A 19,923-nucleotide genomic window follows, 5' to 3' on the forward strand; every position below is an offset into this window, starting at 1 on the left:
TGAGGCGTGCAAGTTGCTTTTTTTGCCATAAGAGAGATTTTAAATTACTGTAGCACTACTCTAGAATAATTCTAGCTTAACTTAGCACTATCTAAATAATGTTTGCATAATTAGCAGTATAATATAATAGTATAGCAATAAATATGTAATTATGTTGAAATTGTCCACGTCTTTAACAAAGTTTTGCTACGTTTAAATATTTAAAGTTTTTGAAGTATTTTTGCATAGACTTTTAAAATGTTAATTTTTTTAAAATGATTTTTCCATGTTAAATCAGAATATGTAAAATAAAAATAAGTTTGTTTGCTTTTTTAAATTTATACAATAAAGGTTTATTGATAACGGCAGAGTAATTCCATGTCAAAACAACCAGGCCATGCAACCGTGTGCGGTAAATTTTTTAAGCTTAAAATTTCAAATTAGATCATTGTATGTTTGAAGAGCATTGTGTGAAAAAATCATTTCTGCTAAATACATAAAAATTAAATGAAAAATATTACAAAAAAAGCAAATATAGTATATTTCGCTTATCGTAGTATTCAAAATAAATAAAAATGATGCATACTTGAATTGATATACAATTTTTTATAATATAACCATTAAAAAATTGTTGGTTTACAAATATATACTTATTAAGTTTGTAAAAATCTTTTTTTGAAAGTTCATATTTGTCTGATATTATTGTTGGTGCACTTAATGATGTTATTACATTGGTGATTGGTATCCAACGATAATCATCCCTTTTCGGCCAGAAAAACTGTTCAGATGGACCGTGTGGATGCATAAACTTTATTTTTATATCATTTTATTCTTCATCTTTTTCTTCGACTACTGCAATCCATCAAAACGAGTCATATGTACATGCGTAATATTCGTACTTCTGCATTAGCTCAAAATTTATTAAACTTAAATTTTGGTAACTTGATTTTTTAGTTATATTAATAGATTTTGGATTTATATCGTTACTAGTTTTTTTAAATAACATAGATGTTTTCGAAACTTGTATGCAATTGTGAAATCCTCGAGTTCCTGGTATTTTTTTTCCCTTCTCAAATCGTTTATTTTGCGTAGCTCTAACATTAACCATAGTTTCTTTATCAATTTTAAAGAACTTTATTGTGAGCATTTTTTGAGTGCAAAATTCAAACATTGCATCGATTATTAGTATTTGATTTTTCTTTGGACGTTGCAAACTTTTTCTTGCTATTTTTCGTTTTACTGTACCACCTATTGCATCGCAAGAAGATTTGCCGTGACTGGTTGCAAAAAATAACCATTCAGCTTCCAATAAAAAATCTTCTGAGTGGTGGCATAGATTTAGAAAAATTTTTATTATTTTTATACTGTCCTCAACATCCATCAGAATAGTTATACAATTTGAAAATTAAAGGAAGGGTTGCTTTGATATAATTACATAAAATAGTCTGAATTTGATAGACAAAACAGGTATCGTGTATCGCATCGTCAGACATAAAACAAAGTGATTCGTGTAAAATAATGTCATTTACTTTATAGTATAAAACAACTGGGTGCATCCAGATTTACACCAATGATAACTTTGGATCTCATCTTGCACAATAAATTCATAATTTTCTGAAAAGTCGCAAATCACGATACACTCTTTTTCATTCAATTTGAGTTTTAAATCTTTAAGAAACTTTGTTTGGCATTTAGAAATATACGAGCGAGCTGTTAGTTCACCAATACACTTTACTACTAACTCTATATAAGTTTTAACAGTTTCAGTTTGTGTGACAAGTTGGGTTCTGTCAGTACCTCGCCATTGATTAAAACTTAACTCGTCATCAAAATCAAGTTCTTCAAGCTCTTCAAGAAGAAATAGCTGTAAGACATCTGTTCCTGGGCAACTCAAACATCTATGAACCATACACTCATTTTTTGAAATATCACAAACCACCTAAAAAACAAGTTTATTTATTATAATTTACTATTAAATTTTCTATTATAATCATCAAATAATCATAATAATAACTAAAATCATGATAATAATTAAAAGTAAAAGTAATATTAAATTTAATTTCCGTATAAACTGATATTTTTTTTTAGATTTCCTAACTTATTTCCTAACTGAAAACAAACCTTTTTCATTAAATGTTTATAAGTTATATCCCATTTCATTGCATATAAAAGAAGAACTGAATTTTGATGATAAACATATACACACACTGAGTGAGCACCTGAGGCTCCAACACTTTCAGACCACTTAGGACGCAGAATGCAAACTTTAAAAATTCCAAGATTAATCCCTGGATTTATAACTTTAAATTGGCTGTACAATTCTTTCAGGTTACAAAATAGCAATCGTTTTTGTACTTGTATTCTGTTATTTTTTCCTTTTCCAACACTTACATAATCTTTTTTATCAGACATTGTTTTTGAGTATTCATCATCTTCATAAAAACTTTGAACAATGGAGACAACATTAACACTTTTTCCAATTTTTTCCAATGGGAGTAAAAGTATGCCAATTTCCTTTTTCATACAACGTGCTGTTCAAATAGCATTCACACTAACTTCAAAGTAGTTAAAAGCATAGTATCTAGACCAAGATTCAGGAGTTAAAGTGAGAATTTTTAATTTATTTTTATAGTCAGAAGCATTTATCTTTTCTTTCATCAATAGTGTCGGTTTAGCCAGATCAGATGCTTTATTTTGATCTGTTTTCAAATAAGACGCAGTAGAATTATCTATAAAATGCGAATTACTTATTCTTTAATGGGCTGCTAAATCTTTACTAATCTTTTTTATTAATTTTTTATATTTTTTCGTTGCAGATGCAACACGTTGATGCAAAGCAACAGAATGTAAATTAATAGGAGATTCTCCCAAAACTTTCAAGGATAAAATAATATGAGTAAATGGTTCATCTTCTTCTGACAATATTTAATCTACTTCACTTCTCACTAGGGTGTTCTACTGATAAAACTGCCTTTGACTTACAGCTAGCACATAACTTCCACCCAGGTAAAACTCTTAATCCTAAAGACTCAAAGTGTCTAGCCAACATTAAAGATACTGTAAATTTACCTATAAAAAAAGGATATTTAAGATACGTGTTGTATACTTTTACAGATAGTATTCATATATTTGAAATCAAATTACCTTTGATTTTTTTTATGCACTTTATAAACATCACGACAATTGCCATAGTTCTTTTCAAATCTTTTTTCAAATTAGTGAAAATGGCGATTACAAATGCTGAATAGTTCTTCACAAGCACGCAACTCAGATCTCCATAAAATGTTTTGACGAATATCAGTGTCTAGGTCATGTAGTAAAAAAATCACTTTATTTCTAGAATATGAAGTTTTATGGCATTCTGACTTAAAAACTTTACGAATATCACATGAAATCATTTTGAAATGCACAAGTACTAATTACATTATTTATGTAGGATTAGTTGCAACATTTAAATTAGATGAATAAGTCTAAACTTTGATAAATTGGGAAGGCAAGGAAACAAGAAAACAAAAAGGAAATAAAAAAATACATTAAAAAAACTTTCATAACTTAAGAAACACTTCGATTTAGATAGGAATTATCATTTTTCCTAAATTACCATAGCAATATATATATATTTATAGTACAAAAGTAAAATATTTACAAAACTATGTATTTGGCAGTAATGATTTTTTCTTACAATGCTCTTCAAACATACAATGATCTAATTCGAAATTTTAAGCTTAAAAAATTTACCGCACACCTAAACATTTTACTGGGGCAGGTGTCCAATTATTTTAACATTTATAATTGATATTTAGGTACTTTTTAATTATAAAATGAGTTTTTTTATTTATATATTCAAATTCCTCACCTTGAGATTAACTAAGTCACTTATTTTTAGAATTCACATGTTTAAAGACTTGGTTTTATAAGGAGAACTGTAAATTTAAAAATGGCGGAAAATGACCAAAACAATAATAGTAGCCAAAATTAAAACAACCATTACTCACGAACCGTTGGGAGTTAGACTTTGAAATTTTGGGATTTATCTTATTTTATAATGTACTAACTATGGTACAAGTATTAAGAAAATCCAAGGACATAGGGTTTCATTTAAAAAAAAAATTGGTTGTTTTGACGTGGAATTACTCGGCAGCTGATTGAAAATTAATGCATGAAAGAGATGTAAATTAGAATTTTTTTAAAATTAATTGATTGTTTATTAAATTTGAGCCAGTTCAAGGTTTTTTGAGCCATATTTTGGTTTTTTCAAACCTGACATCGGATTTGGCTGATTAAATTAATTCATTACATAAAAAAGATTTTGTTATCGATCAAAAAAAGGTTTCATCAACATTCATTACCTTCATTATCTCATTACTTCATTGGGGGCTTTGAAAAATATAAAGTAAATGGAAAATGAAAAAAAAGGACTTCTACTTTAGATTCCGGTGAGACTTGTCAAACTACGTCTAATAGACTTACGAGGAAAGATTGATAAGCTGCTTTTAACTGTTAAAATAATTTTATTGTAACGTTGCGAAAGTTACTGTTTCTATTCTATTGTGCTCTAGATTTTGCTAATAAGAGTTTTAAAATAGTATCAAAGACTTTTGATGATCTTTGGATGAATGATTTTTGGATAATTATACAAATTTCAAGAGTAAATTAGAGTTTTTCAAACAAATCCGCAATATTTCTAGTCAGATAAGGCATTAGGTGCTTAGTAGAGTTATTTTTTTAAATTAGTATGGACTGGTTTTAAAGTTTTTAATTACAGAAAGAAATTATATACTATAGTAAAATATTTAATTTCAAAACATTTTCAGAAATAAAAAAAAAAATTAATAACTTGTTTGTTAGAAATTTCTCCTTTTTCAATAATGGATGTAATTCAGCTACAGTAAGTTAGTTGGGCAAAATTTCATTAAACATTTTTACTAGAACTTTAAAAAACCTTAAAAAGCGCTAAATAAGATACAGTTTTTTTGACAAGTTTCAAAAATTTACTTATCTCAATACGTATAATATTTATGTACATATAATTATTAAATATTTATAGGTATATAAATATTTAATACGTATAAATATTTAGTTAACTTATTTACGCTCAAAATATTTTTTTAGTTTTCGAAGTACGTACTTTAGCAGATTACGTACTTCGAAAACTAAATATAAATGCAATTCTATACTATCAAACTATCAAATAAAGATAATCAAATAAAGATAATCAAATAACACGTACAGCTTAAAACTAATCATATGATTATTCTATCGTATATGAAACGTTTTTCACTGTATTTTCTGTTTCGAACGGAAAGGTTTAAGTTAATAATTACTTTTTTTTATGTTTTCTCGTCTATAGTTTTATGGCTACTTGTTTTTCTTATTGTTTTTTATCTATATATTTTGATTTGTTCGTATTTTATTGCTTAAAGTTTGCTTGAGTTATTGCTTGATTAAATCTCATCTTTTTACAATATGAATATTTAGTAACTGTATTAAAAACAATAATAAAAATAAACTTTATAGAAAATAAAAAATACTTTTAACAAATTCTCAAATTTGTCATTAAATAAAAAAAATTTTAATTTAAAAGAAAAAAATTACACTTGTCCTTTAACAATATTCTTCGTAACTTGTTTTTGAAAGTAAAATTAAAAAATAAAGTAAAACTGAAATGATTTTTTTAATTAGTTTTTTAAAGCAATTTATATGTTTACAATATACATTACTGTTTTAAAAAAATTCTAGAAACGAAGATATACACTGTATGTTATATGACGGTATGACGATATGATGTTAAATAAAATTGTAAAGTTAGATTTCGTGAAGCTAGTTTATAAGGTTTAAGTTAGTTTTCATATAAGTTAGTTCTAAAGTCAGTTCAATAGAAATAGTTCGTTATAAAAAAAAAAAAAAAAAAAAAAAAGTTAAATAAAATAGATTATAATAGTTAAATAAAAAGTTAAACAAATAGTTATAATAAGTTCGAAAGATAAAGTTCTAATATAAGTTAGCTCTAAAGTTAGTTCGAAAGATAAAGTTCTAATATAAGTTAGCTCTAAAGTTAGTTCGAAAGATAAAGTTCTAATATAAGTTAGCTCTAAAGTTAGTTCGAAAGATAAAGTTCTAATATAAGTTAGCTCTAAAGTTAGTTCGTAAAGGTCAATTAAAAACATAAGGACATCCTTAAATTTACTTTTGTACACGAGGCATAAAAAGTTATTTACAATGTATAATGAAATATTCATTATTATTAAAAAGTAGTTTTGCTTGTTCTTATTAACTTTTACACTTTATTATTTTTAAAGCATGTTTTTGTCTTTGAGAAAGTGTTTCTAATTTATATTTTCGAAAAAGTGTTTCTAGTTCGTCTTTAGAAATATTGCTCATCTTGAATCATTGATCTCATAGCTAAAACGGGCTAAGAAAATGGCTTCAAAATTTTACTAAGTAATTATTGGAAAATTGCTGTTGGGACAATCCAATTTTTAACCGTATTTTAGTGCGGGTGTTTGCGTTAGCGGTATATTCCAATTTTTTCGGTGCAAAAAAAAATTTTTGGTACTTTTTGAAATTTCATTAAAAAACACATTTGGTATTTCAAGACATCAGATAGTTAAAGAAAAATAACTAATAAACAATTTAGTACTTATAACAAATTTTTTTTATATTTATAAACCACATAATTATTGTACATTCAACACTAATATTCAGTTGCACAGCTTGGGGAGGATTGAGCCATTTCTTCATGGGTGGGAGTGAACTGCGGCTCACTTGTGCTTAGTATAAGTTTTACTTTAAAAAAGTGTTGTCTTGCGTAAAAACATCAAGATTGACTTTAAGTATTTCAAGTGTTACAATGCCTCGAGTGTATAGAAGAACAACTTTAAAAGCAAAAATCTCCAGTAAAGATATGGAAAAAGCATTAATTTATATTCAAAAAGGAAAAAGTATTAGAGATACAGAAAAACTTTCAACATCCCATATGCAACGCTTTGTCGTTAACGGAAAAAAATGCTAGTTGATGAAAATATGAGATTGACTCCTACTGAAAGAATATTCACAGATGAGAAAGAGTTAGAACTGAAGGAATATATTCTGACTTGCTCAAGAATGTTCTGTGGCCTTCCAATGAAAGTATAGCTTTTGAGATGGCAACAATTAATAAAATCAATATTTCACAAAAGGGGTACAAGGACTCAATGACAGGCATCGAATAGATAAACAATTTTAGAAAACAACATCCAGATTTGTCCCTTAGAACACCTGAAGGATGTTCTCTTTCTAGGGCAACATCATTTAATGTCCATAATGAAGCTACTTTTATTGATAAATTAAAAGAAGTTTATGCAAGATCACTAACATTCACAAATGGAACATGGATTTTTAACCTTGATCAAACTGGAACTGTTACTGTGCAGAACCCACAAAAAGTATAGTAATTTTCAATAAATTGTGTATTTTTAATCGTTTGGTTTTTTTTATAAAACTACTTGATTTTAAGATTTTTGCAAAGAAAGGAGTTAAAAGTGTATGCAAAGTTACATGTTCTGAAAGAGGAACCTTGTCAGAACTTGTGTAATAATTAGTGTTTCTGGACAATATCTCCCATCAGTACTTTTTTTTCCACGAGTGCATTTCAAGGAGCATATTTTGTCAGGAGCTCTTTCTGGAACTCTCGGATTCGCAGGTAAAATAAGTTGGATGAATAGTGAAAGTTAAATGAAAGTTAACATTCATAAAGTGAAAGTGTTAAGACATTAGTAAAACAAGACGCTCCCGTTGCCAAGACACATCTTAATAAAGTTAATGTAGTTAAAAAACAAAAGAGTTATATGTCAAGCTTTTCTAAATGCTTATGCGGATCCGCTAATTGAGTCACTTAAACTGAGTTCTAAAATAAAAATAGAAACAACAGTCATATCTTCAAAGGGGTACGGTTTATTCGAAATACAAATGTTACCCAGCATTAAAAGAAACATTAACAGTCACTGAGATAGGATATAGGTATTTACAAAAACGTGTTTTTAAATAACTTTGATAGAAAACAATCTAGTCAATAACCGAGAAATGCTTGTCTTCGAAGTTCGTTTATTTGTATACGCTTTTGAAGTTGAATAAAGCAGTAACAAGCTTTTATTTACCTCATTTCTGTTAATTTCAAATTTTGGCATATAATAATAAGTATTTTTCAGAGCCGACAAAACGGAGGGAGGAGAGAGGTGGGGCACGTCCACGCACCCCCTCCCTTACTTCGAAACCCGTGTCGTCAGACCTGTTTTTATCCTGCATTAGTATTACCTGGATGAACATCTGTTTTATACAAATAGTATTTCAAACATCAGGATTAGAACCATCAAAACTTGTTACGAGTAAAATGATTCTTTATTATAGAAGCCAAGTTGTATAATAAAGAATACCTTCCATATAAGCATTCTTACAACTAAATAAAAGTCTCGATCAGCGGAAGAAGTTTTTTGGACAAGGAAAAAAAAAAAAAAAAAAGTCATTACATACGTTCTAAAAAAATTTAAATAATGTGAAACAGTGATTCTAACGCTAAAATTGTCCACCTGAAATCGAAGTTAATTCTTTATTTCTCTTAAACTTTTTTTTTCATCAATACCTTTACATTTTCTTTTTGTTTATTTGATAGTTTCTTTATTTTTCTCCATGAAGGATAGGGCGGTCCTTATCTTTATTAAATGTTTAAAAAAAACGTTCACATTTGCAATTAAACTTATTTAGAAACTTTTTTCATTATATAATTTTAAACTATTAGAATTTATAAAGATAAACAGTAATTCAAATTTTACATGGTTTATTATTTTTCACTCCTTTAAAGTATAATATTTTTATTATCAATTTTTTTGTGTTTAACAAATAATAAAAAAATAAATAAATTAATAACGACTCACGGACTTTATTTATATCTTTTTATCTAAACAGTTTTTTGAGCATTAAAGTTAACTTTTCTGAACATAAGTTTATCTATTATCGTAACAATTTTAATATATTTATGCAAGCCATCTTTATTTTATTTTAATAATGCAGCAACATATTAAAAAAAAACAACGCTAAAACGAAAAATCAACCTACTTTGGAGTTATGTTAACGCCTGCAATCCAGTTTATATATATTCTTACTTTACCTGATGTTATCAATCCCTGATGTTACCAATCCCTAACAAAAATAATACAATAAATGCATTACATTTTGATAAAAATTAAATGGTACTACTCTTATAAATATAGTTATAATCATTCATATAATTATAATACCTGTTATTTTATCGCATTTTAGTTTAAACTTATACCAACCACCTGTTGTGTTATATTTTAATTTTTTACTGCAAATTACACATTTCGAATCGGACAATGGACAAAACCATTCTTTATTTAACTTGATGGATTTTTATTCACACAAACAACATTATCTTTTGACTATACAAACCAAAACATACTGGTTCACACTATAGTTTCATAATTATAATAAGGCTTTGATAGTAAATTTTACATATATATATAAACATCTTTAAATGATTTAAATATTCATCTCTAATCCACCATTTTTATATAAAACATGCTATGTAAAGTATTGAACACAATGTAAAAAGACTTTTAAAAAATTTGCATAATGCAAATTCTAATAAACTTTTGTAAAATTATATAAATTTTCATTAAATCTTTTGATGTTTTAACTTCTTTTACATTAATACTTTTATTAAAAGTTTTTAAAGAACTTTCCCACGTACAAATCTATGTGAAATATAAATTTTTATTTTAATACCGAATTATTAGTACATTTGCGTCGGCAAACTTTAATATCTAAATTTCAACGTTATTTCAACGTAATTTCAACGTTAATTCAACGTTTATTTTCAACGTTAGTTCAACGTCTATTTTCAACATTAATTTGACGTTTATTTTCAACGATTATTTATAGTTAAAAATAAACTTTGAAATAACGTTGAAATTTAGATATTAAAGTTTGCCAAATGTACTAATAATTCGGTATTAAAATAAAAATTTATATTTCACATAGATTTGTACGTGGGAAAGTTCTTTAAAAACTTTTAATAAAAGTATAAATGTACACAACGTTGAAACAACGTTATGTGCTTGCTGGGCTTGTGATTTTCGATTGTTTTCATAAGCGAAAACCCGAATATAAAATTTTATATCCTACGAATAACATACATATAACCAGGATTTATAACCACGATAAATAAATAGGATGTAAAACCATGTTTACATCCTGGTTACCCAGCCGGCAAACAACGTTGAAATAACGTTGAACTAACATTGAAACCTAACGTTGAATTAACGTTGATTCAACGTTTAGAATGAAAGTTTTTTTCAACGATGATTAATCAACGTTAAATCAACATTAATTCGACGCGAAAAACGTTACAATAACGTTGAAATTACGTTGAGACAACATTTAGAATGACAGTTTTTTTAACGTTGATTTATCAACGTTAAACCGAATGTTAAAAAATAATTTGTAATCACAGAAACCGTTAATAAAAACTGTGATCACCATCAAAACGCACTATGCATGTCCAATAGTGTTGTTGTACATCTCTATTAAATTATCAAGGTGTATTATGGATATTAAATTTACTCATAGTCTATTCATTATATTTTTCATTCATTATATTTGTTTCAAATCTTCCTTTTTTGATTTTTTTAAAAATATCTTTTTTATTTACAACTTCTTCTATTGTATTCAACAAAGCAAAAGAAACCTTGGTTAGTAGAATATTGTTGGACTTTCTAAAATACGCTCTATTTCAAAAAGGTGATGAAAAAGAGAAGAAAATTGTGCAGATTTTATTCAATTGTATGTGAATATATGTAATATTTAAATATATTTTTCAATAAAATAAGTTTTATTTTTTACTTTAATCATACAATTTAACTAAACTAAACTGAAAAAGTTCTAAATTGTCTAAGTATAGTCTATACTAAAAAGTTCTAAATAGTCTAAGCATAGTCTATACTTAGACTGTTTAGAACTTTTTCAGTTTAATTTAGTTAAAGTAGTTTGATTAAAGTAAAAAAAACAACTAGTTTTATTGAAAAACATATTTAAATATTACATATATTTAGATACAATTGAATAAAATCTACACAATTTTCTTCTCTTTTCCATCACCTTTTTGAAAAAGAGCGTATTTTAGAAAGTCCAACAATATTCTACTAGCCGAGGTTTCTTTTGCTCCGTTGAATACATTAGAAGAAGCTGTAAATAAAAAAAAAATATTAAAAAAAATCAAAAAGGGAAGATTTGAAAAAATATATAATGAATGGAAAAGTGTTACAATTTATAAAAGTATACCTTCTACATAAATAAGTGTTCTTAAATATATTTTTCCACCTTTACCCTTTATATCCATGGCGGCCATAAAATTGAAAGGTAATTAAAGGTGGCTACATAAAATTTTCATAAGAAAAATAGGATTTTAGAGGAGATTTTGCATCTAACTTAGAAGATATTTTTCGTTTTTATTTAAGTTTAACGTCTATGTTTTTACACATATCGGGCTTGGACAGGGGTCAACAATGCCATTTTTATGTCAAATACCATGCATTTGCTAAAGCAATTTTCACAATCAGTTTTGCTGACCAAGAATGGGTATTTTGAACATTTTACTTCCATCAAGAAATAAAAAACAGAAGTTAAAAAGGAACTTTGATCAAACGATCATACTCTAAACTTTTTCAGAGAATAATAGAGGATTTTAAAGGTTTTTGAAAAAAGAGGACTTAGAGGATTTTAGAAGAGCTGTGGTCACCCTGATTATAAAAGAGGTAAGAGTCCAATACTGTTCTTGATTACCTCAGCATCATTTTGTGTATTCTATCTTTTGAAGGCGTATAATTTGTTTATCTTTAAAAAACATGAAGTACTTCTAATATTATGTTCGGAGAGATATATTATATTATGGAAAAAACCACACAAGTGGAAACCTGGGTGCAAAGTTTAAAAAAAAGATAAGTATATATATATTTATCTATAGATTTGATCAATGAACAACTTGAGGTCAGGTGCATTGACACTTCATCTAAATCTTTGATAACTGAACCTGTAAAATATATTTACTAACTTATAGTATAAATTATAAAAACATTTTTATCTTTAGGCATAAAAATTGAAATTTATATAACCCAAGAACATAAAAGCAATACCAACTTGGGAAATAATCAGGAAATTCTCTTTGTTTATGTTTTCTTTTTCATAAATCAACATTCTCATTATCACATTTTTCATTTGTATTTGTGAGTTTAAATTTTTCACAATCCTATTTGCTTTCTGTGGAACTGAAATAGTTATATGAATAGTTATAGATTTTGTATTAACAAAATAACTATTCTTACCATATTATTTAAAAAATAATAATTGTAATATATAGATGTAATACCTGAAGAGAGTTTAGTTTTTATTTGCGCAAACTGAAGCCAATTTTTCTCGGCATTTTAGTGCAGTCAATGGTACCCAGGGGCCAGTATACAGTTTTATCACTAATCCAATTCGATGGAATTACACCTTCTTCTCTTTGTAAATCTCCTTGTAAACCAAACAGCTCCTTTCCACATATTTGATTTTGAAAATATTATGTGAACTAATAATAAAATGAAGAAACCATAATATAAGAGTACTAACAGGCCTAGTTAAACTAGCTAAATCTTGACATTTTATAACCATGATACTTGCTAAACAATAATATTAGTAGACATTATTAGCAAAGATAAGGTTTTTTTTATTTCATAAATTTATTATATTTTAAATTGATTTTTATTAATATATTTTTTATTCTATTATTCTGCAGAGTTCTGAATAACTATAAAATAATTTGTAACTTATGTTTTACTCATCTTCATCTAATAAACATTAATATTTATATATATTTATTTATACCAGTTTTTAATACCACATTAGTACTTTTCTTTTTTTTAACAATAAAATGATATATCAGTTACTTTTTTGGCTTTTCTTATTTTGCTTAAAAAATCAACTCAATACTGGGATTTTTTCATAATTGATTTTTTTTTTCGGAAATGTTGAATTAACACTGAAAACAAAATATTAGTAGACAACAAGAAAATATTTCTTTATTAAGATAAATTTAAACATTTATAACAATCAATCTAGTTTCTTTTCTTATCCGCCACCTTTTCGAAATGGACCGTATTTTAAGAAGTCAGACAAAAAGCTATCAATTAAAGTTTCAGTCGCTCCATCGTATTTAATAGACGAAGCTGTAAGTAAAAATGAAAAATTTTTACATATCTTATATAGGTATAACTTTCACTACACCATATAAATTAGTGCTCTTAAAGCATATTTTTCTATCTTTTCCCTTCATATTCATGGAGGCCATAAAATATTCTAAATTTTAATAGATAAGAGAATTAATATTAATTATTTGAGAACTAATATTATTTTTTTTTTCAAATATTTAAGTTGAACTCATTATTAACCAAATTTTTTTAAAATAAATTAATCCTTAAAATTCATCAATAATTAAAAATTATTTTCATTACCTCAGCATTTTTTTTGTGAATTTTGTCTTTTAAAGATAATTACACCCATTAATTATAATTGATTCAACTAAAAAAACAAAAAAAAAAACACGTAAAGCTAACATTATTGTTTGAAATTTTAATTATCTTTATACAATCAATCATATATTTTTATATGACAGATAAAAATGACATTTAATTAAAATCATTTTATTTGTTCTGCTAAAATTTATTTATAACTTTTGTCCTGCTCTAAAACAATGCAAAAATGTTATTTGTTTTTATATTGTCCTGGTCATGACATTTAATTGATCCTGTATTAGAACAGGTATATTTTTTATCAAAGCTCAAGACTTACCTTGGAGAAGAAAAGCTTGTATATAAAACTATCAATTTCATCGTAGGAGGAGCTTGTAAATCTGGTAATCTTCTGGTAGTATCACTAGAAAAAAATTATCAGTCTTGATCTGAATAACAAGTTAACACCAGGAACGGTATCTGGTTATAAAAATTGTCTAACCTCGCTCATAATGTATTATAATCATATTAATAAAAATAAAACTGTGGACATTAAACATTATTTGCCCTTAAACCATTGAAGTTATACTACCAAACAAGAAGCCATTGTTCTAATATGTACAGATATAAGTTATTATAAGTTCTGACATAAAGCTGAAGACATAAAATTAAAAAAGTTCTGAAACTAAAGAATATTTGATAAAATACTTGTTAAAATTCACCCATGATGATTGCGTTTTTTTCGTCATCTTGTATTTTTTCCACTTCATCAAACTCAGCTACTGACGAAATAAATCTTATTTGGCTTATAAATTCACTATTATAAGCAGACTTGGTCACTGTGTTTTGGCTTCGTAGCTTATTTCTTATATCAGTAAGTAAATATGATACTCTCTTTTGAAACTCTATAAATTAAAAAGTTTCACAAAACAACTTTTGTGGAATATTTTTACAAACTTAATAAATTTAATAAAAGTTCACCAAAAAATAAATAATAACATACTGCCTTCAGCCATTGCTAACTCATCAACGTTATCTAATTTTGGTACTTTGTTTCCTTTTTTCTTATCCTCATTTGTATACTAAAAGCTCCGTTTAACTGTGCATCTTTGACAAGGATTGTATCTGTTATGATTAATTGTACCTTTAATAAATGCAGGCGCATAACATAAAAATGTCCTAATAACTAAATTATATTTTTTTCATCTTAAAAATATGTAATGTAACTGAAATAGTCTGTATTCGTTTAAAAAATCAAAAATTTTATCATCAATATTAGATGGTTTAGATTTTTCATAATATAATCCCACAATAAAAGGGTTAAAATTTACTATTCTACATAAAATAGGTCAAAGGTTCATTGATGTAGACCTAAATAAAGGTAAACCATCAATATTTACATCAACAAGTATTGTTTCATTTATAAAAATTGAAGAACCTTTGTTTGATGCAGAAACAGCTTTTAGTATACCAGTCTCAAAAACAAAGTAATATTACTGACTACCACACTTGCTTGCAACAGTTACTAATTTTGGAGTCTGAAGCAAAGTTCTTTTATCAAACAATGCCCTTCTGAGAAAGGCATTGTCTGCCGAGAGATGAAAGAACTTTTGCTTCGGACTCCAAAATCATTAATTGTAGAAAGCAAGTGTGGTGGTCAATACTATTACTTTGGTCTTGAGACTGGTATACTAAAAGCTGTTTCTGTAGATAGCAGAAGGCTTCTGCCATCAATACAGCTAACAGCTCGTTTAAATATCACGTGAACAGCAGAGCTCTACTGCCCATTTTGCCAGTTTATGATTAAGTGAAACATCATTTTTTTCAACTTCTTCTGTGAAATTTATAGTGTCATTGTCACTTTGAGACAAATAATCATAAAGAAATTCTTCACTTTCATATTCGCTTTCCGAATTTTTGTCTTCTTCTACTTAATTGATGTTTTGTGTTAATTTTGAATTGTCATTATTTCTCTCGAGTTTCTCTTCTTAACTACTGAAAGATGATTCTGCCAGAGCTATACATTAGAGTGGCATTTTCGCCAGTTTCTTAAACAAGCTATTAGTTTCTTTTGTTAGAACAAGTAGAAATTTGAATACTAAATAAAACGTTTTAGAAAATTAAAAAATAAAAATTTCACTCATAACTACCTCTGTGTTGCACATTTTACTAAAATATTATTTTAACTCCTTTTTTTGCTTTAACTAATTTTACTTTAAGCACTAACTCAACGAACGGTTTTTTTAAAATTGAGTTTTTTGGTCAACGTTGATTTAACGTTGAAACAACGTTAAATAAACAACGTTCAAACCGTAACGTTGTTTTAACGTTGTGACATAGTTGAACAACGTTGAAACAACGCTTCAACCAAATTTAAACGTTGAAACAACTTAGAGATTCCGGCTGGGATATTTAACAAAATATATATAATTCATAAATGAGGGACCAAAAGTCTCATATCTATAAATATCTACATTAAAATAAAAATTTAATAATACGTTTTTTCTATTTTAGATTCGACTGATATAATCGTATGTTTAACGTTTGGATAAAAACTGGTTATAATGGTTTCAATAAACAGTTTATTAAACAAGTTAAACAGGTTACTTCATATTAGTAATTTAGCATGAGTTGTTAAACTTTTTATTAAATTTTATAACATTTTTGTAATTATATTATAGAAAATGTGTTCATAGGTATTAATTATCTTTAAGATCGTTTTTTTTTCGCCTTTGTACGTATACAAACAAAAATCAAAAATTTATTTTTAAGTTTTTAAAATCAACTTTGAAAAAATATGAAAAGTTTATATTATAAATATATATATATATATCAGTGGTGTACACTGGATTTTTAGATGTTTGAGTTTTGACACTTACAGGCATTGTGCAAACTCCAAACTTTTGTATGTTTATGCTTATATCAAAGAAGAATGTTTTGCAAAGAATTGGGGTGATTGGAGCTTGGGAACAAAAAAACCCTAACTTTTGGGCCCGCCCAGCCCTTAACGTGGGAGCAACGAGTTTATGAAATATTTTTTTTACTACTTTTATCTAAATTTATATTCATCAACAAATTTTAAATTTCATGCAATAATCTCTTATTTTTCAAAAACTATGATTATATAAAGTTTTAACCCCCTCAATATGAGGGGGCTGTAAACATTTCAGGGTCATAAAAACTGAACACAAAGAGATTATTGCATGAAAATTGAAACTTGTTGATGAATATAAATTTAGATAAAAATAGTAAAAAAAATATTTCATAAACTCGTTGCTCCCACATTTAGGGCTGGGTGGGCCCAAAAACAGGGTTTTTTTGTTGCCAAGCTCCAATCACCCCAATTCTTTGCAAAACATTCTTTTTTGATATAAGCATAAACATACAAAAGTTTGGAGTTTGCACAATGTCTGCAAGTGTTAAAACTCAAACATCTAAAAATCCAGTGTACACCACTGTATATATATATATATATATATAGGAAAAATAAATTTTATTACGAAGCCAATGTAATTCTAGAGAACCTTAATACACCTGCAGCTTCTTTAAGTTTTATTGTTTTATTAAAAATATGTTTTATTGAAATTTTTAAAATTACTTCTTTTATACATCTTTCACATTTATTTTTATATTTGCGCACCATTTTTAAACTTTGTTTAATTTTTTAAATTTTAATGATTTAATTTTCCGATAAGACTGTAAAGAGACGCGTTGCAGAACGTCCAAATGTGCCCCATGAAATTTGTCCAATGCTCCTTTAACCCTGATTTCAGAATATATACCATAAGATTTTTGGAAAAATTTTATGTCATGTAATTTAACTTTTTATTTATATTGTATGAATATATTCTTTTCACTTAAAATATAAAAATAAATTCCTTGGAGAAGTAATTTTCTTAGTAAATCCTTACGTCTAAAAGTAAACATGTGTCAGCCGCACCAGGATTACACCAACTTGTTAGAGCAGAATATAGCAAAGTAGCAAAAACCGTCACAAAAGTGGTGAAAAAAGAAAAACTTGGCTACAAAGATGCACTAACTTCTTCGTTTAAACATAACTCAAAGGGCTTCAGTTCTTATGTTGAAAGCAAATCAAAGTTCACGATAAAATCCATTATCTTGAAGAGAGCAATGGATCGGTGACCGATAACATATTTAACTTATGTAAGACATTCAATGATTATTTTTATACTGTATTTGACGTAGAGCCGCAACGACCGCTACCTAATTTTTTGAACCGATCTCCAACCACTTGCGATAAAGGAGTTGATTTTAACACTTATGAAATAGTCAAAAACAGATTGCTGAAACATAACCCTTCTAAAGCAACAGATCCTGATGGAATCAATCCTAGAGTCTTGAAATATTGCGCAGAAAGTTTTTCTGTCCCTTTAACCATGTTTTTTAAGTCTTCTAATTTAACATACTTTGTTGCAGATCAATGGAGAAAAAACTAGAAGTAACACCAATATTTAAAAAAGGAAGTAAGTTAAAGACAAGCAACAACCAACCAGTTTTCGAAACCTCGGTACTTTGTAATGTGTTAGAAGGTTTAATCCACAGTTGTATTATGCAGCATTGTGTCAAAAACAAACTTATTACTACAGCTCAGCATGGCTTCGTCAAACACAGGGGGTGCACAACAAACCTATTAGAATCACGGGATATTGTTACAGATGCCATCAATCAGGGTTTTACAGCAGACGCAATTTTTGCAGACTTTTCAAAAGTGTTCGATAAGGAATTGCACGAAAGGCTCTTATATAACCTGAAGGCATATAGCATTCACGGTTAACTACATAACTACATTGAATAAAAAATTGTTTGACAAATAGAGAACAACGTGTCAAAATATATAATGCATTATCGCCAAGGAAAAAAGTGTTTAGCGGAGTACCTAAGGGTTTTCCTTTTTGTGCTATACATTAACGATTTACCGTACTTAATTTCATGATTGGAGTCATATAAAAATGACAGACGGCAGAATCATATAAAAAAGACAGACGACAGCAAGATCATAAGTATTATCAAGTCTGAAAAAGATGCACTATATCTTCAAAAACATCTTGACACAGCTGCTAATTGGTCTAAAAAAATGCTTATGTCATTTAACATTGCAAAATTCAAAGTTATGCACATAAGCAAAAAAAAAAAATCAGTCAAACCATATATATACAATGGAATCACAATATGGTCATCGCAAACAACTCAAAACCACAGCAAAAGAATGCGATTATAGTATATAAAAGCATTATTTTGCAGTGGGTTATAGTATATAATAATCTTAAAGTGATGTTACAAGCTGAGCATGCAGCTGCAGCTGGAAATAGAGTGCTAGGGAAATTAAGAAAAGGATTCAGAAGTCGTAGTTTAACTTTTTGGGATTTCCTGTATACTACTTATATCCAACCTTTATTAGAATTTGCTGTCCCAGCATGGTTTTCTCATTTTATAGGAGATATAAACACAATCGAAAAAATTTAACATCGAATCACAAGATGGATTAAGTCAATAAGTCACCTCAAATACGAGGAACGTTTAACACGGCTTAGTTTGACTACCCTCGAAAAACGCCGCACGCGTGTGGACCTTATACAGCATTATAAAATAATTATAGGAATTGATTCAATCAATTTTGTTACAAATCACACCAGTGTATCAAAGATCTAAGTATAGTTGAAAAAAGTTTGAAACATTATGAAAGACATAATTTTTTCACTAATCGAGTAGTTAAAAACTGGAATTCCTATTTACTACCACAGTAAACGCACCATCACTCAACTGTTTTAAATGCTTTTCAATTTGGCTGGCGCAGCTATAATTGCAAATGTTGTCAGAAAAGAGGGGTTCTTGTCTGCCTCTCTCCTTCAATAATTAGAATATGCATTTTAGATAAATTCTTACCACGAATTGTTTTTACTGTGCATGATTTCAATAAATTTGTAAATAATAATTATTGATGTCTGAATAAATAAATAAACGGGTTTAAGCAAATGAGTAATAAAATATCATAGTTACCAATGCAATACTGTTTATATTTGTTTCTTTATAAATTATTTAGGTAACGAAAATAAAATACATTTGTGCTTTTATTAAATTTTTGCAAAACTTTGATGGATTCGTATGGAAATATTCGTTTGTAAATGTCTTGTTCCGCAATTTCACGAATTTATTGTTACAGAAGTTGACATCAATCACATTCTAATCGATAAGTGTTAATTAAACAGAGCTACGTTACAAGAGAATCTAATTTAAAATGATGTTAGTGCTACTGGGGATGTTCTTGCTCATGAATAATTTACTTATATGAGAAAATGATCGTGAAAAAATTCACACTGTAGGTGTACCTTTAAAATGAACTCGCACTAAAACCCTTTATTAGGCATTTTTTTAGATATAAAGTACC

The 19,923-nt window shown here is 27.5% G+C and overlaps 1 protein-coding gene and 1 long non-coding RNA gene across 4 annotated transcripts in view; one reads left to right on the forward strand and one right to left on the reverse strand.

Annotated features, from left to right (window-relative positions):
* LOC136091405 (uncharacterized) overlaps positions 1–19,923 on the forward strand; it is a 39,617-nt gene that overhangs the window by 5,480 nt on the left and 14,214 nt on the right. For all 3 annotated transcript variants that reach the window (XR_010643968.1, XR_010643969.1, XR_010643970.1), the window contains exon 2: positions 16,032–16,119. This is a non-coding gene — a long non-coding RNA (uncharacterized LOC136091405). The remainder of the gene's footprint in view (positions 1–16,031; positions 16,120–19,923) is intronic.
* On the reverse strand, positions 497–14,664 carry LOC136091404 (uncharacterized). Its single transcript, XM_065818923.1, has 11 exons — positions 14,521–14,664; positions 14,240–14,422; positions 13,858–13,941; positions 13,521–13,587; positions 12,398–12,598; positions 12,169–12,296; positions 9,252–9,413; positions 9,070–9,153; positions 3,124–3,283; positions 2,101–3,048; positions 497–1,918 (listed from the first exon to the last, which is right to left on the reverse strand). Exons 10-11 carry the CDS (start codon positions 2,500–2,502, stop codon positions 1,505–1,507), a joined length of 816 nt encoding a protein of 271 aa, XP_065674995.1. The 5' UTR covers positions 2,503–3,048; positions 3,124–3,283; positions 9,070–9,153; positions 9,252–9,413; positions 12,169–12,296; positions 12,398–12,598; positions 13,521–13,587; positions 13,858–13,941; positions 14,240–14,422; positions 14,521–14,664; the 3' UTR covers positions 497–1,504.

The sequence above is a fragment of the Hydra vulgaris genome, chromosome 15 (genome assembly GCF_038396675.1).
Source record: "Hydra vulgaris chromosome 15, alternate assembly HydraT2T_AEP".
In the NCBI taxonomy this organism is placed as follows: domain Eukaryota; kingdom Metazoa; phylum Cnidaria; class Hydrozoa; order Anthoathecata; family Hydridae; genus Hydra; species Hydra vulgaris.

Coding starts and splice junctions, on each gene's coding strand:
- LOC136091404 (XM_065818923.1), bottom strand. CDS start 2,502: ATGAAAAAGGAAATTGGCATACTTTTACTCCCATTGGAAAAAATTGGA. Junction 1,919..2,100: donor ATAAACATTTAATGAAAAAG/GTTTGTTTTCAG, acceptor CTTGTTTTTTAG/GTGGTTTGTGATATTTCAAA.